Raw genomic sequence first — 26,593 nt, forward strand, 5'->3', positions numbered from 1 at the left:
ATTTTTCTGATGAGTGACATTCTTCTTTTTGTGTTTGATTTCCACTGCACGTTCATAAAGGCAGTAATTTTGCAGAAAACAGAGGGTTTTATCCATTATCTTAAGGGCTTTTCTAAATCCTTCAAATTATTCAGGTAAGAAAGGGCTGACTGGATATTTCTCTGCTGCAGCTGTGAGCTGGCTTAATTGCAGGATCCTTCACCTGTGATTTAGGAATCAATCCCCCAACATCACATTCAGTGACTTCAGGAAATCCTGTACCCTTTGCAAGATTGCCAACACGCACTATGTCTGCATTATCTTTTCAAATGCTTACAAGCTCAAATAATTAGCTAGAGATTTAACACAGACGGGAGGGGTTTATGTTAGTCCTGGGAGGGACTGCAGGGGATGTTTTCACAGGGACTAATTTGATAAATAGCCAGTAAATGAGTAAAATTTTCATGTTATGAAGAAATGAGCTTCTCTACTCAATCTTATAATTGTGGGCCTTGAAAGCCGAACACTCAGATATTAAGAGTCCCCCATCCTCTTCCCCTCCCTCCCTAACAATAGTCAGGTACTTGCAGGTGGGTGATGTAGGATGGGTCCCACTGGCCTCTCCTTCTGTGACAACTTATTGGAACATTAGCCAGGGAGATTCTGTTTATGCCCCTAGTTATTGTTCAATGGCTCTACAAGGTGGAGGGGAAGGAAGGCTTTGACAAATCACTTGAGCCCAGGACTCAGGTAAGGCATACCCACGTCTCATCCATGCCATCCCGTGCAAAGGCAGGAGCAGGGACTAGTCCTGTAGCCCCGGCAACCAGCACAGCCCCTGAGACTCTGTAAGTCCTCAGACCCTCTGTGCATGCAGAAGGCGGGCTGGCCTAGGAAGGGGCAGGCAAACTGGACAGCAAGGTGAGGGTGTGAAGAAACAAAGGCCACTGCAGGGCTTGTAAAGAGCAGGTGGCCCACTGGGACAAATGAAGAGGGCCAGGTGGAGGGCAGAGTGGATTGGAAAGCCCACCATCTCCCAGCATCTAAGGGCAGCCGCCCGCACTGTTCAGCGCCAGCCAGTGGCTCCCATGAGAGAATGTGTGGCCCCTGGTGGCAGACAGTCTCTCTGTTCCAAGAGGAACTAGAAATTTATGTTAAACTTCTCCATTTTAATTGCCTTTTAAAATGTTAAATGTTACAAGTTCAATTAAAAAAAACCTGAAGCCAAATAAAACATAGGTCTGTTGCCATTCTGCAACCTCAGGCTGCACACTGGAGTTGCCCTGGAGATGGGGAAGACATGCCTACACTTGCCTGGGGACACGGAGGGGTCCATCTGATCTCAGCAAGTGGCTACAGAAGCGAAAAGCAGGGTGTGACCAAGGAGGAAGAGAGTTGGTTGGAATTATAGTATTGACCAAGTACTCATTACTGAGCCTTTTCCTTTTTTTTTGAGACAGAGTCTTGCTCTGCCACTGAGGCTAGAATGCAGTGACATCATGATAGCTCACTGCAACCTCACACTCCCAGGCTCAAGTGATCTTCCTGTCTTAGCCTCCCGAATAGCTGGGACTACAGGTGTGCAACACCATGCCAGCTTATTGTTCTATTTTTTTTGTAGAGACAGGGTCTTGGTCTTGCTCAGGCTGGTCTCAAACTCCTGACCTCAAGCGATCCTCCCGCCTCAGCCTTCCAGAGTGCTAGGATTACAGGCGCGAGCCACTGCGCCCGGCCCTTTTCTTTATTTAAAACAATCCTATGAAGTGAGTCTGTGAACTCCACCTGAGGAAATCCAGGCTCCGCAGCGTTAACTTGCCAGGGTTACCCAATGACGTGAGAGTAATCCGGATTTGCACCCAGATCTGTGAGAGGCTCTCAGTGACCCCGGGGAGGAGGAAGGTGCCACGCACTCGCTTACCCGGCACACGTACTGGCTCTGGGGTCCAGGGGAGAAGGTCTTAGAGCGGATGATGGTGCTCCCTCGGAGGAACGGCCCTGGGGATGGGGCACCCACTCGCCGGTCCTTGGGCCGCACCACCGTGGGGGATGGGGCCGGGGTCTCGGTGTTGGTCTCTTTGTCCACCTGAGGAAGAAGTCACGGCCTTGAGACCACCGGTGCCCACCCCGAGACCACTCAGCTCCTCCCCACTCCTGTCACCTCGCCATTTGCCCACAGACACAGCTAGGGCTTCCTCAGCTCCCACCCTGCCAGATTAACCCAGCCTGGTGCAGCCCGGATAGAACCCAGGCCGGGAGGGCCGACCCCATTCCTCCATGGCCCGTGTGCTTGGGGGAGCGGGAACACATTCAGTGCCTAAACAACGCACGTCGGCAGTAGAGGCCCCTCAGGCACCAACACTTTGACCAGCTACACCCCAGGTCTCCACTGCCCTGGCCAAGAACTACAGATGCTTTCTTGGAAAGATGGAGACAGCCAGCAAGTCTTGTTTTTAAAACTAGGCCACTGGGTTTTCAACTGTCCATGCACAAGAGTCACCAGTAAAAGATAAACAAAAATACCTAAACGCAGGACCTTTGTTAGCCTAAATAGTGCCTTTGTGTGATTTTGAGAAAAGATGCCCCCACAGCCCCGGCTGGAGAAATTCCAAAGTGCTGCCCGCTTGGTGTGGAAGAGTAAGAAGGACCCAGACTGTACCGAGCCCCCCTTGTGCGATGGCCACCTGCAGCTGCACCCCAGGTGCCCTGCTCACACATGACAGGTGCTGTAGTTCCAGGAGTCCTGGATCTAGATGTCCACAGAGAATAAACCCTGTTACGACATGTAACCTTAGTGCAGCAGGGAAGCAGGGGTTGAGAGGAACTTTACTGGACTCCGCAAATGAAAACTCGCATTATTTTGAGCCTTGAACCCGTCTGCAAGGCTGGTATTATTGTGCCCAGGTTAGAGATGAGGGAGTGGAGGCTGGAGAGGGATGAAGTCATCTGACTACAGACTACACATGTGGGGAGTAGCAGAGCCAGGACTTGAACCAAAACCCATCTCACTGCGAGGCTTGAGTTCTGTCCAGAGAAAACAGGGAAATCGCAGAGGGCAGAAGAGAGGAGAGGGGTGAGTCAGCCTCTCCTGGTTTACTGTCACCAAGATGACCCAAAGTCCAGGCGGGGACCCTCCTGTACAACCCACTGCGGGTCACTCCATTCCCAGGGTTTGTCCCTGGATGCCGGAGGACGGGACTTATCTCCCAGCCTGTCTGACGGCAGCAGCTCAAGGAGTGACGGCTATTTCCCCAAGACAGACCTTCCGTCTCCCCAGCCCTCCCTACCTTTAATGCTGGGTACCCGTCCACGTCAGGTGAGGCTTTCTCGGTGAAAACTTCCTCTTCGACCTCCTCCTCCTCCTCCTCCTCCTCCTCTCCCTCTTCAGCTGCTGCCTCATTCTCGCTGGCCTCCTCATACCTCCTGTGATGACAAAGCGCTTTGGCTGCCCACCCAGAAACTACTCTGCGCCTGCTCACCTGCCTTTAAGGGCATCCAAGGCAGGCCTTCCAGGCCTTTTCTCCATGGACGACACGTTTTTTAAAAAACCAACAATTTTAGTGAAGTATAATTTATACACAAGATGTGTTTTCAGGGTATAGTTTTACATTTTGACCAATGTATCCACCTGTGTAACCACTACCATATTTGAGATATAGAACATTCCAGTACCCCCCAAAATTCCTTCATACCCTTTCCCAGTAAACCTCCCCCCACCCCCAGGCAGCCACTGATCAGCTGTCATTACAGATTAGATTTGATTTTTCTAGAGTTTCATATAACTGGAATCAGACAGTATATGCTCTTTCGTATCTGGCTTCTGTCAGCATAGCTGGGTTTGTTTCTGTGTTGCCCGGGCTAGAGTGCAGTGGAGTCATCCCTGCTCACCACAACCTCAAACCCCTGGGCTCAAGCAATCCTCCTGCCTTGGCTTCCTAGGGTGCTAGGGTTACAGGCTGAGCCACCACACCTGGCCAGCATAACGTTTTTGAAGTTCATCCATCATGCTGCATGTATCAGTTGTTCATGCCTTTTTATCCCCAATATTCCACTGGATGGAGATATTGCAACTTGTTTAGCTACTTATCAGTTGATGAACGTTTGGGTTGCTTCCATTTCTTAGCAATTATGAATAAAACTTCCATGAACATTCATGTACAAGTTTTTATATGGATATAGGTTTTCATTTCTCTTGGATATTGCATTTGTCTGCTAAGGGCTGCCAAAACAAAATACCACAGGCTGGGTGGCTTAAACAACAGAAATGTATTTTTCACGTTCTGGAGGCTGGAAGCCCAAGATCAAGGTGTCAGCAGGTGGTTTCTCCGGGGGCCTCTCACCTTGGCTAGCAGATGGCTGCCTTCTCACTGTTCTCACGTGGTCTTCTCTGTGCACACGCCCCAGGGGTCCCTTTGTGTGTCCAAAGTTCCTCTTCTTATAAGGACGCCAGGCAGGTTCTATTAGGGCTCATTCTAACTTCAATCGCTTCGTGTTAACTTAATCACCTCTTCAAAGACCCTGTCCCCAAATACAGTCACATTCTGAGGTACTGGGGGTTAGGGCTTCAACATACGGATTTTGGGGGCAGGAGGACACAATGCAGCCCATCACAGACATATACAGTAGAATTGCTGGGTCATATAATATATACAAACTTACCCTTTTAAGAAACTGACAAGCTGTTTCTGCAAAGTGGTTGACATTTTACATCCCCACCAGCAAGGCAGTGAGAGCTCCAGTTCCTCATGCACACTTGGTATTGTCAGTCTTTATAATTAGTTACTCTACTGGCTGTGCACTTGTATCTTATTGTGGCTTTAATTTGCATTTTCTTTCTTTCTTCCTTCTTTTCTTTCTTTCTTTTTTTGATACAGGGGCTCACTCTGTTGCCTCGGCTGGAGTGCAAAGGCGTCATCATAGCTCACTGCAACCTCAAACTCCTGGGCTCAAGTGATCCTCCCTCTTCAGCTCCCAAAGTGCTGGGATTACATGCGCGAGCCATTGCACCCGGCGTAGTTTGCATTTTCTTGTTGAGAAACTCTCCATGCATTTATTGACTATTTTCTTTTGTGAAGTGTCTGTTAGAATCTTCAGCCCCTCAAAAATTGAGTCGTCTTTTTATTATTGAGTTGTAGGAGATGGTGATATAGTCTGGATAGGAATCCTTTGTCAAGGATGCATAATGCAATGATTTTCTCTAAGTTTGTGGCTTGCCTTTGGTGTTATCTTCCAAAGAATAGCAGTTTCTGATTGTGATAGAGTCCAATTTATTAATTTTTCCTTTTATAGTTTATGCTTTTTATGTCCTACCTAAGAAATCTTTGCTTACCCCAAAGTTGCAAAGAATTTCTTGAAAGGGGCAGCCTTGCAAAAACAACAGGAAAATACCTAATGCCACAATTTCCCCCGTAACAGTTAAAGATCAATCCTATGAATTGTCCTACAGCAAGGGACCCTGCAGGAGTTCTGTTTTGCACAATTTCTGAAAAAGCTGAATGGACAGAAAAGAGATGTAAATCTCTCTCTTTCAGAATTGCTTTTTGAGAATTTGCTTTTACAGATTCCTGCGTAAACAGCAGAAGGAGCCACAGCCTCAACCATATCTCGAGGACAGAGTCACATCTCCTGTGATGACCCCTTCTCCAAGGAAAGGCAGGAAACCAACTCCTGGACTTTGACATCCTTGCAGTTTTTGTTATCTACCTGCTGCTGCTTTTGTGATCAACTGATAGCCGTCACTATTTTTTTTCTTTTTGTCCCCCCTTAAAATCAGCCAGCCACTTGGCCTCGCTGCTGACACCCCCTTCGCTTTCTTTGGGATGCCACGCCATTTCCCTGCTCTCCCTGTCTTTCCTAAGAAAGATAACACAAACACTTTTACTTTTTATATCTTAATCTCTGCATCAGAAATCTTTTTCCCCCGTGCCATGAGCACCTACGAGGCTTCCCCCCTAACATTTCTCTTACACTGTCTTTCAGAAGTTTCATAGTGTCAGTTTTTATGCTTAGCTCTATGACCCACTTCACATTAATTTTTGTACATAAAGTAAGTGTCCAAGTTTATTTTTTTCATGTGGATGTCCAATTGTTCCAGCACCATTTGTTGAGGAGACTTTACTTTTGCTAATATTATTTGAAACTATCCTTTTCCCTGGGACCCCAGAGTTGGAAGGATTTGGTGTGACAAATGGACCGCATTTGTTAAGCAGTAATTTATCTCTACTCGCATCTTGACTTCTCAAAGACATACGCAACTGCCAGGCTTCTCGGTCAGCACGAGACGGTGTTACCACACTGAGCAGGAAGAATTCTAGCCAAAAGCGGAGAATCTGACATCTAGTTAGCCGGCTGGTGGAAACTGCGGGTAAACATAAAATCCCCAGGAGGATTTTCCCAGCGGGGAGAGTAAATCTTGGATCTCTACTCCCAACCTGCAGTGAGAACCCCCCTGTACTTAGATGGGGACAGTTGCTACGGAGGGGCCTTTTCTTTCCCGCCCCAGCCCCCTCTCTACCTACTAATAAAACAGCCGTGAAACACGTGATCAAACAGGGAGTCCCTCTGCAAAGAACTCTGCAGAAGCCACATGGACCAGCGTTTACTGAGGGCTGAATGAGCTCCAGGTGCTGAAAGAAAGTGTCTCCATTTGACAGACTGGAAGAGTGAGGAGCAGGGGCCCCACGGGCCTTGTCCTGTGCCACAGGCTCGGCGGCGGCACAGCCAGGTTTCGGGCCCCGGTTGGTCCAGCTCCGCCCAGCACTCCACTGCTGTGGAAGCCTCTTCTCCTTGACTGTGCATCTGATCTAAATATTCCGAGACAGGAAGAAACCCCCACCCAGTCTCACTTGTAAAGAGAAAAATAATTAAAATAGACAATATCTTTCCACCCATTGGAATGGCAAAAACAAAAACAATAAAACTCTGATGATATCAAGTGCTTATAGAGGTAGGAGACACGCATATCCCTGCAGGGAGTGTAAATTACAGCAGCCAAATTACACTGAAGGCAATTTCGCCTTATCTGTTAAAATAAAAAATGTACATATTCTTGATTAAGTACAGTAGTTTGATTATATGGAGTGTAGGTTAGAAAGGGTGTACTCTTTCTAATTAAGGGTACTCTTAATCATTGCTGGTGGGAGCATTTACTTAAAAAATATTATTTGAGAACTACTCTATAATGTCTATTAAAATGTAAAACACACAGGCCCTGGGACCCAGCGATGCCACTTCTCCACATCTGCCCTAGACAAACACACACAAGTTCCCAAGGAAGCAAACACAAGGATTTTTCCCTACATTTTCTAATACTCTTATTAATAGTTTTGTTTTGCTTTTGGATTAAAAAAAAATCCAGTCTTCTGATTGTACACACGAATACACTAAAGACACCTAAACAGATAAAAAGAGGGAGCACAGTGGCATGTGGGCCTCAGGTCCTGAAGGAGGACTACAAATTAGAACGGAAGCCCCGTCTGTTGGGGCCCTCCACCCGTGACGCCAGAGCTGAGCAGGCCCAGCAAGACCAGTTCACATCCCAGGACCAGAAGCAGCCTCCAGTCTTGGAGGAGGGGCTGCAGATGGAATCACCCCACTACAGCAGCTGGAGGGGTGGGGGGGGGGGGGATCCCGGTCCTCTTTGTAAGTCAGGTTCTGGGGAAGTTTGAATGGCAGGGGGTGGGGAGAGAAGGGGCCACAAAGGGAGAAGGAACAGAAGGCGGTTGCTAGGAGACGGCTTGAAAAGTCTCAGCACAAGCTTGGAATTTGGTGGAAGCCATTGATCTTGTGCCAGGCTTTTGGGAGATAGGTCCTGGGTCTATTTCTGGCATCGGACCCTTCCCTGTGTGATCCACAGTACAGCACAGCACAGAGTGTGTCAGAGAGAGGAGTGGGGGAGAGAAGGAGAGAGGAAGGGGGAGAGATGGGGAGGAGATAGGTGAGAGGGGGTAGAGAGAGAGGGAAAGGAGAGAGAGAGAGAGAAATTGAGACAATTCAGAGAGAACCCTAAAACAAACAAAGGAACATACAAAAATTCCAGGAATGCTGCCACAAGGATCAGCACACTACAGCCCACAGGCCAAATCCAGCCCATAGGCCAAATCCAGTGTGCTGAATTGTTTTGGACACTCCAAGCTATGAATGGTTTTTATATTTTTAAATGCCTGAAAAATCAAAAGGAGAATGATATTTCACGACACGTGCAAATTATATAAAATGCAAATTTCAGTGCCCATAAATGAAGTTTCAAGAGAACACAGACACTCGCTGGTTTACATATTGTCTATGGCTACTTTCCCCCCACCACAGCAGAGGCGAGCAGATGCCACAGAATTCATACAGCCCACAAAGCAGACTGCATTTACCATCTGGCCCTTTCCAGACATCGTTTGCTGACCCCTGGAGTCAAAGATATTAAGGGAGGGTGCCTTCTGAGACCAAGCCTGTAATTTGGGGCTATAATAAAACAATAATGCAGAAGTTACTGAATGCTCCCTCTGGGTCAGGGTGTGTGTTAAGTGCTTATCATGCTTAACTGAAAAAAAAACTTTTTTAACCTCCATTATGTGCCAACATGCATCATTTTATTGAATCTACAAAATATCCCATGACATAGTGGCTACTTTTAAAATCTCTAGATGAGGAAACGGAAGTTGAGAGCGGTGGTTCTCAGCCCAGGCTGCACGCTGGAATGATCCAAGGAGCTCTGACAACTTGCCGATGCTCCGTAAGGTCTCATAGATCCAACGCGGGATCCCTCAAGGAGGCTGGCTGAGTGAGACTCTGAATCCACATCTGTCTGAATTGAAAGCAATGCACTTAAGACCGACTTATACTTCCTTCCAAATGGTGAGAGTCATAGGCTGCAGCCACTTCTGAGACGAGGTTTACTTTTTCTTTCCAGCTAGCAGTTAGCAATGTTCCTTCTCTTTCTCCTGATACTAGTTTCCACTACTTACTGTTTACTACGGGCTTTGTACTTTATCCTCATTACTGTCTTCTTCTTTAGGGTTTTCCAGTAACCCCTGCAGAGTTGATATCATTTCCCCAGGTTTCAGTAGAGGCTCAGATGAAGTTAGGGTGACGTGCCTACCAGTGACACGAGGCGTGAGCTCGTGTTGGTGACGCTCTGCTTCTTGGTCTTGGTGCTAGTCGCACAGGAAGTCTGGTTGCTGAAAATTCACTGAGTTGTACACTTAGGTGGACTTTTCCGTATGTATGTTATACTACAATAGAAAGTTTAAAAAGCGCTTTGCCTAAGGTTACACAAAAAAAATGAAGAAGCCAAGATTCAAACCCCACTCCATGTCACTGTTTCTTACAGTGTGATAAGACCTTTCTCATAATACAAGGAATTAAACAGCACTGAATCACGCAGTGAGGAAGTTGTCCCCTTTTCAATTTTTGTTCAGACATTCTGACGACACCAAGGAGAAAGTCTCTCTCTGGCAGGAGCATGTCTTTAACATTGATGGAACACTTGCTAACCTTCCGTGTTAATAACGGAGAGAAGACCTCGGGCTTAGCAAGCAGTATGTCTATCTAGCTAGACTTTAATAACATTGCTTTATCTTCGTTACATTGAGTTTTCCTCAGTTACTTTCCGAAGCAGACTTGGCTCATGGCCTACACAACATCCATTTCCACTTTTTCTCTTAGTAACAGAAACTTGACTTTCGTGCTCTACTAGCAGACGTCATTCCCCAGTCCCTTGCAGTTAGGTAGGCCAAGTGGCAAAGCTTGGCCAATGAGAGTTAAGCAGAAGTTGCTGTGTGGTGTCTTCAGGACTGGTCCTTGGTTAAAAGGTATATAGGCTCACTTTTTTGTCTCTCCTCTTTCCAGGTTGATGCCAGCCTGAGGGCTGGCAATCCAGCAGCCATCCTGGGCAATGGAGGTCACATAGTAAAGAAAACAAAGCAGACAGAGAAGGATACTGGGTTCCTAGTAACACCACGGAGTTGATGGAATTGCATTGCCTTTGATTGCTTCCTCCCATTCTTTTTAAAATTTTTTGAGAAAGGGTCTCACTATGTTGCCCAGAGTGGGCTTGAATTCCTGGGCTCAAGCGATCCCCCCGCCTCAGTCTCCTAAGTAGCTGGGATTATAGTCATGCACCACTGTGCCTGACTCCATTCTTCTTTTCAAGTAAGGAAAAAATAAACTTTTATCTTACTTATGCCTAATATTTCTGCTCTCCATTCTTAGACATCAAATGCAGTTTCTTACTGAGGGCTCTAATTTATGGCAAACTACACAAATTTTCCATTTATAGTAACATAAAATGTCTTCAATTGTTTTTACACCAAAATAAATGTCAGTGTATTAAGATAAAAAACAATTAGATGTGAAATTGGTTTCACTGATCATCACCCAAGAGCACATTTAGGAATAACACTGATCGGGTGTCGGGCAGATATGGGGGGGGGATGGGTGTATATAAACATAACGAGTGTGATGTGCACCGTCTAGGGCATGGACACGTTTGAAGCTCTGACTCGGGGGAGGGGGGAGGCCTATGGGGGCAAGGGCAATATACGTAACCTAAACTTTTGTACTCCCACAATATGCTGAAATAAGAATAAAAAGAAATTAGATGTGTCCTAGCACTCTGGGAGGCCGAGGCGGGTGGATCGCTCAAGGTCAGGAGTTCGAGGCCAGCCTGAGCAAGAGCGAGACCCCGTCTCTACTAAAAATAGAAAAAAATTATATGGACAACTAAAAATATATATATAGAAAAATTAGCCGGGCATGGTAGCGCATGCCTGTAGTCCCAGCTACTCGGGAGGCTGAGGCAGGAGGATCGCTTGAGCCCAGGAGTTTGAGGTTGCTGTGAGCTAGGCTGACACCACGGCACTCACTGTAGCCTGGGCAACAAAGTGAGACTCTGTCTCAAAAAAAAAAAAAAAAAAAAGAAATTAGATGTGAACTAGCATGGATGATTCATGGGACACAAAGTGACAAATTGGGAAGGGATTTTGGAAACCATTGTACTAGGTTATTTTGCCCTGTTATCAGTAGAGAACCCATAGGAGAGAGGTTCTCAGTTTTCCCAGGGGAACCCTTCTCTTGGTTGCCCTGGTGTTTGGGGATCTCATCCCGGGGCCTACGTCCAGGCCAGGGCAGCTCCTGAGGCCCACATGTGTCTCACTTACCAGCTGTCTTCCAGCGTCTGTGTGCTGCCCCTTCCCTCCTGCCTCTTCTCCAGCTCCACCGCTGTCTGTTCCAACAGCGCAGACACAGCGTCCTGTGGAGACAAAGGCTGCTGGGGCATTGGGTGCACTGTGGGTGCTGCCCTACCTGCCGGGAATCAGAGCATCTCAGAGCTGTGACCCTTCCAATGACCCGATAGTCAAACCGAAGACCAGAGTGGCAAGGGTCTTGCCCAAGGTCACTGATAAACTGGAAATACAGTCCTTAGTTCCCGTAACCAGCAGTTCTCCAGAGAATAACCCGTGTGTGTGTATGTGTGTGTGGACCTACGCAGCAGAGCTGTGGAAGACAGCCAGGTTTAGCAGTTAAGTGAGAATGAATTACAGGTCTCTGCCTGTAAGGAGCTCCTAGCATTGTCAGAGAGACCAACAACGTGAACCATCAAGAACAAAACAACGTGATGAAGACTAGAAGAGAGGGACGTACTGAACATTTGGGAACAGAAGCAGCAGCACAGTTTGGAAGCTGCAATCAGGGAGGGCTTCCTGGAAGGAGAACAGCTATACTGAATGGTATCTACAGTGCAACAGCCTGTGCGACTTGAGGAAATTATTTAACCTCTCTGAAACTCAGTTTCTTCTGCTAAAGACTAGAAAAGCTTGCTAGGAAGATGGAGGACACAGAAGAGCACCTAGCACAAAATTGGCATCCAGCAAATGGCTGCTCACACTAAAGCAAAAATTAGAACTTGCAGTTTATTTTCCAAGCACATGGTTAATGTGCAACTACCCTTGTAGTGTGGGCCAGAGGCTGGCTAATCCCTGCAATTTTCTTTTGGGGAAGGAAAGAGGGAACTAAAATCAATCGAAGGCCAGGGTATATGCCCAGCACTGTGAAGATGGCTTGATGGTTTAGGTGTAGCATCTTCTTTAATCTTTACAACCACACTGATAGCAGGCATTAGTGTGACTCAGCTGAGAAATGGGACTGAGGGAGCTGGTGCAGCTAGGGTTGATGGTTGATGTTACTTAACTCTAGAAAGATGAGATGCCGCTCACTCTCCCCTTTGCAGAGGGAGAGAGACCTGGGTTTGGGACCCAGCTTTGCTGCTTACTAAGTGTGTATCTTAATGTCATTTGGTTCATCTTTCTGAGCCGTGGTAAACTGCACATGATGAATAGGACAGTGCCTGATACAAAAGGAAGTGCAGAAAATAATGATGATAATGACGAAACGGAGGGGGGCAGGGGAAAGGAAAAAAGAAAGTAAATTTAATCCTCACTCTTATTTTCACCTGTGGGATCCGATCCATCGAAATTCCGGGCAGTGACTAAGGAATGAAGGACCGACAGAGGGAAGGGTCACTGGGAGAATCGCAGACGACCTGAGCGGCAGACACCCTCAATGCTTGGATCCCACAGGATTCCCGTGCCCTACCTGCAAGGGGAACCTCACTGCCCAGCCGAGGCCCGGCCAGCCCACCTGCCCAGTCGGGGTGGGCTCTCCGAGTGTGGGCAACAGTTTAAGTTTATTTTAATAGGTTAAAATGTACTGCGCTAAAATGAAGACAATTCATTTTTGTAACCAAAAACAGGCTGTTGTAAGCTCTTCAAGTGATTCAAAATAATCACAGAACAGTTGCCATTTATCAAGCCCTTACCCAGTGCTCTTTACGTGCATTTCTTCACAGCTTCGTAACAGCCTCTTTAGGCTCATGTTAGAGCTGGAAAAATGGAGGCTCAGAGAGTCGATGTGAGCGACCTGTCACCCAACTACAAAACCCAGTCTTCTGACTCTCCTTCCCCTGACTTCCTGCTGCCGCTTATAAAAAGTGTCCATTATGGACCCTGAATACAGTAGGTGCTCAATTCAGGTGCTTAATTTTCTACCTTCCACAGTTTTCTCTTTCTCCATTTCATTTTTTAGAAATCATGAATTAAGGCTTTTGTCAGGCAAGAGATACTAGGCAAAGCACGGTACAGAAGAGGAAGCACAAAGGCAGAAGGCAGCAAGCTGAGAAGGGGGCTACCTGCCCCCTAGCAGAGAATGCTCCTTCCTCGTCTCCTTTTCCTGCTCCCTCCGCTCCATTTTCGCCACCCTTGGGAGAGGCTTTCCCTTCTGCCGTGCAGGGGCTTCCGTGCGGGAGGGCAGTGCACGCCCGGTCCCTCCTCACCTTGCTTGTAGGCCCTGGGGTGGGGGCCGTGGCTCCCCCTGGCTTGGGTTCCCTGCTCTGTTTCTTCAAGTATTTGTAGCTCAGGAGGTTGTACCAGCGAGTCGATCTCTCCCCAGACCGGCAGACCTCAGCCAGGCTAATCTGGGCACCTCCCTGTTGGGGTGGAATAAAGGAGAGCATAAGCAGAGGTGACAAGGTGCTCTGGGAATCTGGCTCCCGGGGACAGTATGGAAAACACCACTCTAGGCGAGATGGAGGCATCCTGGGAGGAAGAAAGGCTTAATGTTTCCAATAGCGCACTTGTTCACTCACCTGTTCACTCATTGGGTTAATCATCTGTTGCATCTTTGTCGAGGACCTATCTTAATATTTTCTTGGAAACAGGGTCTTGCTCTGTTGTCCTGGCTAGAGTGCAGTGGTGTCATCATAGCTCACTGCAACCTCCAACTCTTGGGCTCAAGCGATCCTCCTGTCTCGGCCTCCTGAGCTGGGACTATAGGCGCACACCACCAAGCCCAGGTAATTTTTCTATTTTTAGTGGAGATGGGGTCTTGCTCAGGCTGAACTCCTGAACTCAAGCAATCCTCCCACCTCTGCCTCCCAGAGTGCTAGGATTATAGGTGTGAGCCACTGTGCCCAGCCTATCCAATCTATATCTATATCTATATATAGAGATATACATTTTATTGTGCTTAAAAAAAGCACCTAATATAAAACTTACCATCTTTACTGTTTTTAAGTGTACAGTTTGGTGGTGTTAAGCATATTCATGTGGTTGTAAAACAGATCTCCCAAACCTTCTTATCTTGCAAATCTGAAACTCTGTACTTGTTAAACAACAACTCCCCTTTTCCCCTTCCCCACAACCCTTGGGAACCACCATTCTATTTCGTTTCTATGAATTTGATGACTTTAGATACCTCATATAAGTGGAGCCATACAGTATGTGTCTTTTTGTGACTGGCTTATTTCACTTAATAACATTTTCAAGGCCCATTTGCACTGTGGCTTTTTAGGGACTTTTAGGGCTGAATAATATTTAATATACTATTCCACTGTATGTATACACTGCATTTTGCTTATTCATTTATCCACTGATGGACATCTGGGTTACCTTGACCTCCACTACTGTGCATAGTACTGCTATGAACACGGGTGTGCAGATAACTCTTTAAGACCCCGCTTTCCATTCTTTTGGGTATATACCCAGAAATGGGATTGCTGGATCAGACAGTAGTTCCATTTTTAATTTTTTGAGGAGCCACTATACTGTTTTCCTTTGCACTTGCACTATTTTATAATCCCAACAATGCACAAGAGTGCCAATTTCTCTACATTTTCACCAACACTTGCTATTGTGTGTTTTTTGACAGCCACTATCCTAGTGGGTGGTGATCTCTCATCGTGGTTTTGATTTGCCTTTCTCTGATGATTTGTGATGCTGAGCATCTTTTCATATGTACATTGGCCATTTGCATGTTATCTTTGGAGAAATAGCTATGCAAGTTGTTCTTGCATTTTTAAATTGGGTTATTTGATTTGCTGTTATTGAATACCCTCTTATGTCAGTCATATTAATTACCAGGTTGTTAGACATTAAGGACAATGCTGGTCCCCACATGGTCCCACCTTCCAAGAGCCCAACAGTCTCCCAAGGAACTCAGACATTGAACAAGTAATTACTTACAAGTGAGGTGAAAAACTTCATATTATTTTTCCTCTACCAAATTTGCAAAACTAAAAAAAATTGACAACACATGCTATTGATGAGGCTAAGGGGAAAGAGGCACTCTCTCTCCTTGCTGGTGGGAACATAAAATGATAGAAACCTTACAACAGGAATTTGACCATATCTAGCAAAAACATGGATTCACGTTACCCTTTGACCTAGCAATTCCCACAGATGTCTGTCCCACAGATACACCTGCACAAGTACAAAATAACCCACAAATAGGAGTCTTCATTCTAGCTCGCTTTTTAATTGCAAAAGATTTTAAACAACTCAAAGGTTCAGCAACAGGGGACTGGTTGGATAAACTATAGTCTATCTATGCAATGGAATGTTATGTAGCTGTGTAAAAAAAAAATGAGGAAGCTCTCTTTGTACTGATGCAGAGAGATCTCCAGGCTATATTGCGAAAGTAAAAAATAGCACGGTGCAGAACAGAATATATACGATGTCACTTTTTGTACAAGAAATGATGAGAGGGATAAGGACATATTTTTTTTCTATCTATACATTGCACCACGTTTGAGGTACAAGGGGAGTGGACATGATCATATGTGTAATAAGAAATGATGGAAAGACAAAGAAGAAACTAATCAAAGTGGTTACCCACATAGGATAGGAGGCAGGATCGGGGTGAGGGAGGGCAGGATTTCTCTTCCGTACACCTTTCTATACAATTTCTCTTCGAGTCATGTAAATGCATCCCTGAAGATGAAAACAGACCACAAAAACAACAAAAAACCCTAACGGAATATAAGCTCACAGAGAAAGGAATTATTTCAAGTGACTTAACATTTTTACTGCAGTTTCACCACACATCCTTAACGGAAAGGACTCTAGAATAACTTTAATCATCCCGCAGAGGTTGTATAGTCTCGACATGTCCCTGTTTGATGAGCCCGGGTCAGGTGTGGGAAGGGGGTCAGCTCGCCCACCTTCCCCTGCCCCAGAGACACCGGTGGCTGTGCCAACAGGCGGCAGAAACACCAACAGCCAGTTTGCAAAGTGGGGCCTGGAACCAAGCAGTGGCACAGGATGATGCCCAGGATGAGGAGGGAGCTCCTTCATCCACCTGGGATCCTTCTGGTTTTTCCTGCCATCAGGACGTACCGCCAGAACGTGGCATGGACTGCGCCACGGAAGTCGTGGGAGGAGGGTGGTGAGCAGAGAGGGGAGGCAGACACAATGCTGACGACTTCACTTGTGTGGCACCAGCTTCCTCATCTGGAAGACGGGAAAATATCTCCCACCCACAGGGATCTTGGGAGGATCAGAGTCAATGAACATTATTGCACGCTTGGCACATCTTAGGTACCCAAAATAAATGTAAATATAGATGAATACATGTGTATTGCTCACTTATTCATTCAACAAATATTCCCTGAGCGCTTTGAAGACTCTGGAGCCACAGAAACATGTAAGACACGATTCTTCCCCCGAGCAGCTTGTGGTTTCATGGCGAGACGGACGAGCGTGTCAGATATTGCTGTTCAGAACATGCCAGGTCCAAGGGGGAGGAATGTGATACAGTTTTGAGGTGTGACACCTCCATGAGATGATTATTAATTCTAACGAGATGCACCATATATTCAGGGCTGCCTTATTGGTGTGAATATTGTCTACTTCAGTGAACTGGATGCACTTGAGGGCACTTACGTAGTCCTTCATTCACTTATTCAACACACAAAGATTTGCTGCGAAGCCTCTATGTGCCAGGCATTGTTCTGGGTGCTGGGGACGCAGAAGGATTTAAGGCCGATAAATATCTAACCCTTATGAACTTATATTTGAACCTGGGGGAATCAGATAAACAATTCAATAGTAAACTCCATACTATGTTTCATTGACTCTAAGATGTCACTGATTATAAAGTGTACTATTATGTTATGCACCACTATGAAAGAAAAACAGTTGCCAATTAAACTATAACCTGTCACATACTATAAATTGCACTATGATTTCAGGGAGGATAAACTGTGAAAATAACGTGCACCCTAAAGTCTACAAGCTATAGCGAAACGTTAGGTGATGAAAAGTGCTGGAGAGAAAAATATACGGAAATGGGCTAGGATAGCATAACAGAGTGGAGAGGGTACTGGGATTTTAACTGGGGTGGAAGGAGGACCTCACTGAGAAGGTGATGTTGGTGTGAAGTCCAGAAGGCAGAGAGGGAGCAAGTCTTGCCCATGGACATCTGGGAGAAGAGAATTCAAGTCAAGTGCAGGGGGAGCGTGCTGGTGTTTTCAGGGAACACAAAGAGGCTGGAGGAAGAGCTCTGGGGATGAAATCCCAGAGATAAGAAGGGGCCAGATCTCTTGGGCCCTCGGAGGCCAGGCAAAGGACCCAGGTGTGGACTCTAGGTGGAGACAGAAGCCTTCCTAAGGTTTCAGCAGAGGAATGGCATGCAGTCATTTACATTTAAATAGAATGACTCTGGCGACTGTGTACAAGAGAAGATGAAGGAGGGAGGAGGGACAGAATGGGGGAGACTCAGTAGGAGAAGCCTGCAGTCACTAGGTGGGAGGATAGTGGCTAGAGTTGGGAAGTGGTGAGAAATGGCAGGAGTCTGGGGGTCTTCTGAAGGTGGAGCTAAGAGGATGGGGTGTGGGCAGGGCATGGGTCAAGGATGTCTCCAAGGTGTCTGGCCTGAGCTGACACAGTGGAGACACAGGGTGCAAGGCTAGGGGCCCTCTTGCAGCCATGTTAGCTGAAGATGTGCGTATCTGATGCGTAAGAGAAGGTGCAGGAAAGGCCGTGGAGATGTGACATTAGAGACGAGTGGAGAGGCCTGGGCTGGAGTCAGTTACCTGGGATAGCCTTTGCAGCCAGGAGATAAAATGAGACTCTGACTACAGAGGTCAGGGAGAGGAGGAAGAGCCAGCAAAGCAGCCCGAGAGAAGCCGGCAACTCAGGAAGAGCACCAGGAGCGCCAGGTGTCTGGGAAGCGAGCAATGGATGCTGAGAGCCTGCAGCGGGTGCAGCCAACGGGCCGAGAGGGGGACGGATGGAGAACTGGCCACCGATCTAGCGACAAGGAGCTCACTACAACCACAACGATGGCAAACGCCCACAGGGATTGGCTTACAGAGAGAACGTGACCCACCTCTTTCGAGTTTTGCAGTAAAGAAAGAAAAAGAAACAATGTAATAGTTGGAGGTGGAAATGGGGTGGAAAGGTTTTTGTTTTTTTGTTTTAAGCGTGGGAGACATAACAGCCTGTTAGGTCCAGTTGAGGAGGGAAAATTGAAGCTAGAGCGCGCAGAATGGCAGCTGGGATGATGTCCTTGAGCGGGGTGTGGGGCAGGCCACAGACAGGAGAGCCGAAGGCCCATCTTCAAAACCCCAGAGAACAGCTACTGCTCTAGCCATGGGAGCTCTCTCCTCATTGCTCTATTCTCTCCTCTGGAGAGAAGTATGAATTAGTCATTGTGCTGAGTGGGAGTCAACGGTCCAGGGCACATGGAGTAATTGCTGGGCAGCACGCAGGGCTCATGGGAAGTTCGCAATCACAGTTTTCAAATGACACCACGCAGTGTGGCTCTCTGCATTTTCCCCCTAGTTGCATGGGTGGAGAGGAGGAGGAGGAGGAGGAGAGTTCACTTCGACAGGGCTGGGGTTGTGCCAAGTGAGCATGGCAACGTGAGAAAGGTGCAAGAAAGCCGTTACGGTGGTTACTATTGTGTGTAAGTGGGACCTGGGAAGCAGGCTGCCTCGACAGAACCTGGGCTGGGTGGTGGTGAACTTGCCAGTTGAGCAGCAGGCAACTCGGACCCCTGTGATGCTACGCTAGGGCATTTGGTGGGACTGGTGCCTGTGATGTTGGGGCAGGCAGGCCGTGTATTCCCCAAACCCATAACCCAGTCTGGGGACGTGAGAGACGCCCACGATAACCCCCAGAGAGGTAGCAGAGTGCCACGGCTGCACACGAGGAAGCTGGAGGCCGTGTTCAAATCCAGGCTTTGCCATCTTCTCTCTGGATGACCTGGGCAGGTCACTTAGCCTTTCTGGGTCTTGATCCCTTATTTTCCCAGGGGCCTCATAAGGTTTAAATGAGATACTGCAGCAGAGTGCTCAGCCCACGGTAGGCACACAGGCATGGCTGTGTGCGATCCTATTGTCGCCTTGGCCGGCTTAACGGCTTAGGACAGACTGGGGATTCCACGGAGCCAGCAGTGCAGGGAGTCTCTGTGTGGAGACAGATAAGCCCTTTCTCCTCCCGTCTCATTGCTGTCCTCCTCCAGCCACCAAAACACGACAGCCTGACACTCCACGTCCCCACCGCATACGGGAAAGGAGGTTTCCCATTGGCCACAGATGGAGACAAGCCACGGTGAGATGAGTGCTTTGGCTGCTGCCATGGCAACCAGCAATGACCAGACTTCAATTAGGAAGGAGGAATAAAAGGCATCCAATTAGGAGAAGAAAACAGGACTGAGTCTCTTCTTGTTTCGGAATGCCCACGGCCGAGGAAACGTTTCACTGGGGGAGCCCGGGTTTGGAAAAGCGTTCTGCGTGGTTGCTTGGCGTTCACCACGCTTGCCAAGCCCTTCCAGCGCCAGCCCCACCTCGGGGCTGCAGGGAGCCCTGCGCTGGCAAAGAGATAACACAGAGGGGCCGACGGGTGCCCACCTCAGAGGAGGACCCGCTTGGGTTCAAACATGGCTTGTGCCACTTTCTGACTGTGTGACCTTAGGAAAGGTGTTTCACCTCTTTGTGCCTCAGTTTCCTCACTGGTTTACGGTACCTATTTCATAAGACTGGAGTGAGAATCGATGGAGATAATGCAGGTGAGGAGCTTAGCCCAGTGCCTGCCGCATAAATCGCAGCCTGTTGACTTCAGCTATCGCAGGACTGTCAGGAGAAACAACACAAACGGCAGTGACGTTCCCCAGCTGAGGAGGAAAGAGCTAGGCACTGACATCCCGGGAGCACCAAGCATGTGCACTTTGTCGCTCTACATCCTTGCTACTCAAAGTGTGGTCCAGGGGTCAGCAGCAGCATGAGCATCACCAGGGAACTTGTTAGAAATGCAGACCCCCAGGATCCGCCCCAGACTTGCTGAATCAAAATCTGCATACACAACTCCAGGTAAAGCAGCCTCATTTAACCCTCAGAGGACCAATTTTGAGGCAGGCAGTAGGAGCCAGATTTTACAGATAAAGGAACCAAAGACTCTTAGATGACACAGCTGGGCAGGGCAAGTCTGGCGACTTAGTCTCAGCGCAATCCTATGGCAGAGAAGGGTTTTACAGCACCGGCAGATCCAGGCGGGGTGGAGAGTAAAAGGTCCCTCACTCCAGGCGAAGGCCTGTGGTCACAGCAGGAGAAAGACCAACCCACCGCTCTCCCAGCTGCCAGACTCGGAGGCAGGGAGAGGCGCAGGAGGCACACACACCCCGTTTCTTTCCCCTGCATGTGCCCCACATTTCCCGTCACTTCAACCCGTACATTTCCAGCACAGCCCCCACCACAATTGTTTCCGTGTTAGCCATCAAAGCTGGCTCCTTGATGGGTTAGTTCCACGCTGAATCCCCAGCACAGGGGTGGGCACGTACCGGGCTCTCAGTGAACATCTGAGCATGAATAGAGCTGTGTTCTAGGTGTCATGTCCACGTGTGGGCCCCTCTGTGCCCACAATTGACTTTTTTTTTTTTTTTTTTTTTTTTGAGACAGAGTCTCACTTTGTTGCCCAGGCTAGAGTGAGCGCCGTGGCGTCAGCCTAGCTCACAGCAACCTCAAACTCCTGGGCTCAAGCGATCCTCCTGCCTCAGCCTCCCGAGTAGCTGGGACTACAGGCATGCGCCACTATGCCCGGCTAATTTTTCTGTATATATATTTTTAGTTGTCCATATAATTTTTTTTTTTCTATTTTTAGTAGAGACGGGGTCTCGCTCTTGCTCAGGCTGGTCTCGAACTCCTGACCTTGAGCAATCCACCCGCCTCGGCCTCCCAGAGTGCTAGGATTACAGGCGTGAGCCACCGCGCCCGGCCCACAATTGACTTTTTATTAAAATACTCTAACATCGAAGGGGCATCAGGGTTAATGAAGCCCTTTACTTCTTTTAATGCACCTGTACATCACACGCCCCTGAGTTGGCTATACATGCCCCTTTTACAGATGAGAAAGCTGCACTTGGGTCAGCCTGTCTCTAAGGGTGAGGCTTTCTCAGGACACCAGTGTACCCAGAGCTACTTCGTCTCCAGTCCTGACTCCTCTGCCAATGGCAGTGAGGAGGAGGAGGAGGTCACAGGAGCTCTGATCCAGGGAGGGGACTAGCAACATCCCACCCACAAGAACCTAGTGTGTTTTGGACACTTGAGTAGGTGCTCTACACGTACTTGTAACTTGCCTGAGGTCACCCAGCTATATAGCAAGTGGTAGAGCTGGGATTTCAGTGCCTGTCTGCTTGTTCTCATTCTTCTGTGCTGCTTGTCTACACTGACGCGGTACAGAAACGCTGCGGGATATGGCTGGCACCTCCCAGGCTCTGACGGTTTAGAAAGTACCTCCAGGTCAATCACTCTTGTGAAAAGAGCGCCTCCCTGCCCTTCCACAGGTCTGAGAACAACGTTCGCCTGCCGAAGCATCTCTGCCTGGGATCCAGGATGAGCCTGACTGGTACCTCAGCCTGCATCTCCTTCAAGCCTCCTCCCCAAAGCTCAGGGTGGACCCATCCCCAGAAGGACGGCAAGGCCAGCTGGACGGACGGACGGACAGACGCAGCCCTTACCAGGCACTCCTCCAGATGGCTCCTGTCAGTGGTACAGACATCGACTCTTAAGGTCTTCTGGTGAAGGGCTGGGTAGGACATGGACACCCAGAACACCTCATTGAATACGAGGGTGTCCGAGGCGTCCAGGGGCCGGGTCCGGAACAGGCAGGTGGTGCTTTCGGAGCAAGGAAGGACAGCCACGCGAATGTTCCTAGAAGGAGACAGAACCACGGTGCTTGACTCAGCCCAGGGCTGGACTCGTGTGTTGGGCTAAACGGCTGCTGAAATCCCTAAGAAAACAGCAGTGGACAAGAGCTTGTGGAACTGAGGAATCTGGGGAACCAGGCCCCTCGTACACCGCAAGGCAAAACGCAGCCACCCTCGTGGAGGGGAATCTGACAATTCTAACAAAATCCCGGGTGCACCTGTCCTTTGACCCAGACCCCTCACTTCCAGGCATTAGCCCAGACACCCCTGCACAAGCCCCCGGGAGACGGAGAAAAGCTATTTCCCCGGCACTGTCTGTGTGGGCGAAAGACTGAAAAAAACCCGCGCGTCCCTCTCGTGGCCCTTCTGTTTCGTCTGCCTTCCTGCCTTCTTTCCTTCTTCCCACATGTCCCACCCCCGTCTGCCGGCGGGAGCAGACCACGGAAATATAAGCTCCTGTTGCTGCGTTCAAGGCCTCACAGTCTAGTTACAGGAGAGAAACACGTCGGCAGGTGAGTGCCTTAAAGCACAAACCCGGTCCACTGCGGGAAGAGTGCACGTGCCGCCCTGGCAGCCTCACTACCTGGCCACACCCTCCCGGGAGCAGCACAGCGACTGGTGCTGACTCTTGAAAACAGAGGCCTGGACTCTTTCGGCATGAAACACTTAAGCTTAGAGGAGACAAAATGGACTGCGACCATTCTTCTTCACGAGGCTGAAAGTCGGGGAGGACAGGGTCCACGAAGGATTTATGCACCGCCGCACTCCCAGCGCTGGCACGCGGCAGGTGCTCAGGACATGCTGGTGAAAGAACTGAAACTGTCTAGGGTGCCCCTCTTCATAATCGTCGTGACTGTACCCACAGGAAGAGGACTGACGTTGAGCATTATTGCAATACACATTAAAAACCCACAGTGGGGTGACAAGCCCTACGATTGGTCCAGGACAGAGCGGGAAAGTGCCCCCAGGGTGCGCTGCGGAGCACAGGGTCACACACACCTGTCCAGCTACATACTCACACTTTCTGGTCTTGTGGCAGCAACAGAGCAGAAAGGTTACTCAGCTGGATGATGAATATTGCAAATTGCTTATTCTTCTCATCGTACCTGAAATGAAAAGAGGCCCACGGAACACCCCTCAGCAACACACGTCTCTCCCCCATTCTGTCTTCCTCTCAATAATCACAGGGCACGGCTGGAGGCTGTGCTGAGGCCTGTGCTGAGCCGGAGGGCACAGGCCCAGTGTTTTGTTGCTACGCTGGATGTAGGTCCAGAGCTGTCGCTTGTCTGAATTTTTAGAGAGAACTCAGAAGTTTGGGTGAAATTTTCTTATATTGAAATGTGGGCAATCCACTCCTATTAAAACAAATACTGAGGTCATCCCTCAGCAAAAGAAAACACCAGCACATGTATCGGCCAAATCTGGGCTGCAGCCCCCTGTGGTCGACTTGGGTCCAATCACCGAATCCTGGATGGGATGGGAAGACAAAAGCCACAGCAACAGGGACAAACACACTGATAGGGAGGAAGTCTCAGCCCGGTCCTGGCTCTGCCACCCGCCAGCTCTAAGAGTAGAGCAAGTCACAGGTCTTTCAAAACCTCACTTTTTTTTTTTTTTTTTTGTTGAGACAGAGTCTCGCTCTGTTGCCCAGGCTAGAGTGCCGTGGCATCAGCCTAGCTCACAGCAACCTCAAACTCCTGGGCTCAAGTGATCCTCCTGCCTCATCCTCCTCCCGAGTAGCTGGGACTACAGGCATGTGCCACTATGCCTGGCTATTTTTTCTATGTATTTTTAGTTGTCCATATAATTTCTTTCTATTTTTTTAGTAGAGATGGGGTCTCGCTCTTGCTCAGGCTGGTCTCGAACTCTTGACCTCGAGCGATCCTCCTGCCTCGGCCTCCCAGAGTGCTAGTATTACAGGCGTGAGCCACCGCGCCCGGCCTAAAACCTCACTTTTCACATCTGCAAAATGGGGAGCCAGGAGGTGGGGAAGGAGTTGGCACCCTTTTAGTTAGAGGAGCGCAGTGGCCAGCCGAGGAGATAAGTGCCAGTAAATTGCTGCTGACAAACAAGGGACCCGCACAGACCGCTCCCTCCGTCCTTGTCTTCCCTGTCACTTACTTCAGGGCAATCTGAACTCGGGTTGCACCCACTGCTTCCGATTCATCACTGTCGAACGCAGCGGCTTCCGAAGCACCTAGTCTAAAAGACAACAGAAGGGAGGGGAGTCAGGCCTCCCTGCGGCGACCTACTCTGGGAGGCGGCGGGTGGATCCTCAAGGAGGAAAGTCTGGGCCTGCTCAGCCTCCCTGCAGACCCCTCTCCTGAAGGGGGGTCTGCCTAGTGCTTGCTTCCCAGCCTTGCACTGGCTCCCGCAGAGCCAGCACTCTCCCACCTGGAAGTGTCTACAGCCCTGGGAGAAGCCAGTGCTGTCTGTGTCTTGGGCTGCCAAGGGGAAGCTGGGGTCATCCGTGCCCTCCTGGGGGCCCCCCCACACCCATGGAGACTAACACTCCACCACCCCGCAGGCCTGGGCTCTGCGTACACACAGTTCCCAGACTGCACAGCCACAGCGAGAGCCAGCACTCAGGCACTCACCTCTGCACAGAGGCCTCGTACACACCACTGTCCCCTGCCACTGACTCGTCCGACACTGCAGCCAAGACACAGGCCACTTTCAGGCCACACCCCTGGGTCGTGCTCACAGCTAGAGGAAGACAGAGGAAACAGGAAGGATGCAAAAAGGCAGATTCAGAAACCAGGGTCCTGTCTTTGTCTTTACAACACCCAATTTTGATCCCCTCTCTGTCATAAGATGGTCCCGCCAAACCCCAACCCCCTCTGAATCTAAAGCAAGGTCCTGCTCTGCTCGGGCTAATGGAAGGGGTCGCATATGATTGTGTGTTTAACATCCAGGCTCTGGAGTCAAACAGCCTGGGTGCGAATCCCAGCTCCACCTCTTACTGCTCCACAACCTTGAGACACTGATTTAAGGCTCTGAAGCCCCAGGGGATAATGATTTGTAAATAGAGAATAATAATACCTACCTTACAGGGCTGTTGGGAGGACTCAGGGAGACATTATAAGAGAAGCCCTTAGAGACTGGTGCATGCAAAGTGCTCTGCAAAACTCATTACTGCTATCCTTATTGCCACTGGTGTCTGTATCACCATGGTGATGCCTTCTAGATCCATCCCCACACACCTGGGGCAACATAACCGCCCCTGAACCCTCATCAGGAGGGGAGAGGGTGGGGAGTAAGCACCTGTTCTCCCACCTGGCCTATCCCATTCCACCTCTAACTCAGCTCCTCCTCTCCCCTACCCTCAACAGAGGTCCTTGAAGGTCTCTGGCCCGGGGCTCTGACTGGGCACTCAGCACATATTGCAGGTTCCTTCCTTGCCCAAGTAATAAGCACCTACTGTGTGCCAGGCCCACTGCCAGGCTCAGAGCCACTGTGATGACTAAGACAGTCCCTGCCCTCCACGCGGCAGGGAAGGCCAGAGCCAGATCTTGCCACCCCCCAGCTGACACTTCCGAGCACCTGCTGTACGGAGGGGCACAGAGACGGGCGTGGCAGGCTGGGGGAGCGGGCGGGTGACCCAAGCCTGAGAGGCTGCAGGTGCCGCGATGGGGAAGCCAAGCCTGTCCCACACCCGCTGAGCCCGTGGAGACCTCCCACCTTCAGACCCAGCATCTCCACCCTCCGCAAAACCACTTAAGGAGATTAACTCGTCTGCTGACTGAACAGCAGCTCTAATTGCATAACCTGCTTAGCGTCCCAGCGCTGCCCGGCATCACTGGCGGCAGGGGAGGCTTCCGGAGATGGCGCGAAGGAAATGCCATCCTGGGCCTGTGTGTGCCCAGCCTCGAGTGCTATCTCTGGCCCACGAGCCCCAAGGACACTGTCGGGGAGGGGAGTCACCTGTACCTCCTCCTTTCCAGGGAACAATTTTCTGAAGTCTGCCACCTGCTGTAGTGGGAAGCTTGTTTTTGTTTTCATTTGAGAGTACTCGGCAAGACTCCCTGACGAGGGAACCCCAGGAATCTCTCAGTTCCTCTTCTAAGGAAGACACTGGCACTCAGAGCCTTGTTACCCAGGAAGCCGCATCTCTCCCACGCTCCCCCGGGCCCCTGCATGCCAGCAGACAGTTCTGGGCACAGCCTGGAGCTGCAGGGCCAGGGTGGGTCCCGCTGCGCTAACTGGCCTCCCAGGGAGCCAGGAGCAGGAGCCCTTTGCAGACAGAGCTGGGCACAGGGACACTGTGCATTCTGGGCAGGTAGTCCTGGTACCAATCTGCAGCTTGTTGTGTCCATTGTGTGGGACTAACCTGACACATGTCTTTTAACCTCACTTTGGCCTTATGTTTTTGATCTGTAAGATGACGGGGATTAAAAAAAAAGAACCCACTTTGGATGTTTTGAGGCTTACGTGAGTATTTATTCATGCACAACAGTACCTGAATCCTGGACACCTACAGTCAATAAATCATAGCTCTTATTACTTTGTGTTGGGGGGGAGGGGGATGCCAGGAAAGCCAAGGAGCCCCAGGTGAGCTCACTGAGCACCTGCTCAGTCCTGACCTTCGCACCCACAGCCAGACGGGCGGCGGAGCCCGCAAGCACCCGGAGTGCTGCACGAACAGGTA

General features: G+C 49.3%; 1 protein-coding gene across 2 annotated transcripts in view; it reads right to left on the minus strand.

Moving 5' to 3' along the window:
• Positions 1–26,593, minus strand: part of WWC1 (WW and C2 domain containing 1) — a 147,471-nt gene that overhangs the window by 12,040 nt on the left and 108,838 nt on the right. For both annotated transcript variants that reach the window (XM_069483879.1, XM_069483877.1), the window contains exons 12-19: positions 24,543–24,651; positions 24,067–24,147; positions 22,965–23,051; positions 21,757–21,949; positions 13,298–13,450; positions 11,127–11,218; positions 3,264–3,399; positions 1,898–2,062 (exon numbers count right to left, since the gene is read on the minus strand). In XM_069483879.1, the coding sequence (XP_069339980.1) occupies positions 1,898–2,062; positions 3,264–3,399; positions 11,127–11,218; positions 13,298–13,450; positions 21,757–21,949; positions 22,965–23,051; positions 24,067–24,147; positions 24,543–24,651 (1,016 nt within the window). The remainder of the gene's footprint in view (positions 1–1,897; positions 2,063–3,263; positions 3,400–11,126; positions 11,219–13,297; positions 13,451–21,756; positions 21,950–22,964; positions 23,052–24,066; positions 24,148–24,542; positions 24,652–26,593) is intronic.

The sequence above is a fragment of the Eulemur rufifrons genome, chromosome 10, assembly GCF_041146395.1.
Source record: "Eulemur rufifrons isolate Redbay chromosome 10, OSU_ERuf_1, whole genome shotgun sequence".
Lineage (NCBI taxonomy): Eukaryota > Metazoa > Chordata > Mammalia > Primates > Lemuridae > Eulemur > Eulemur rufifrons.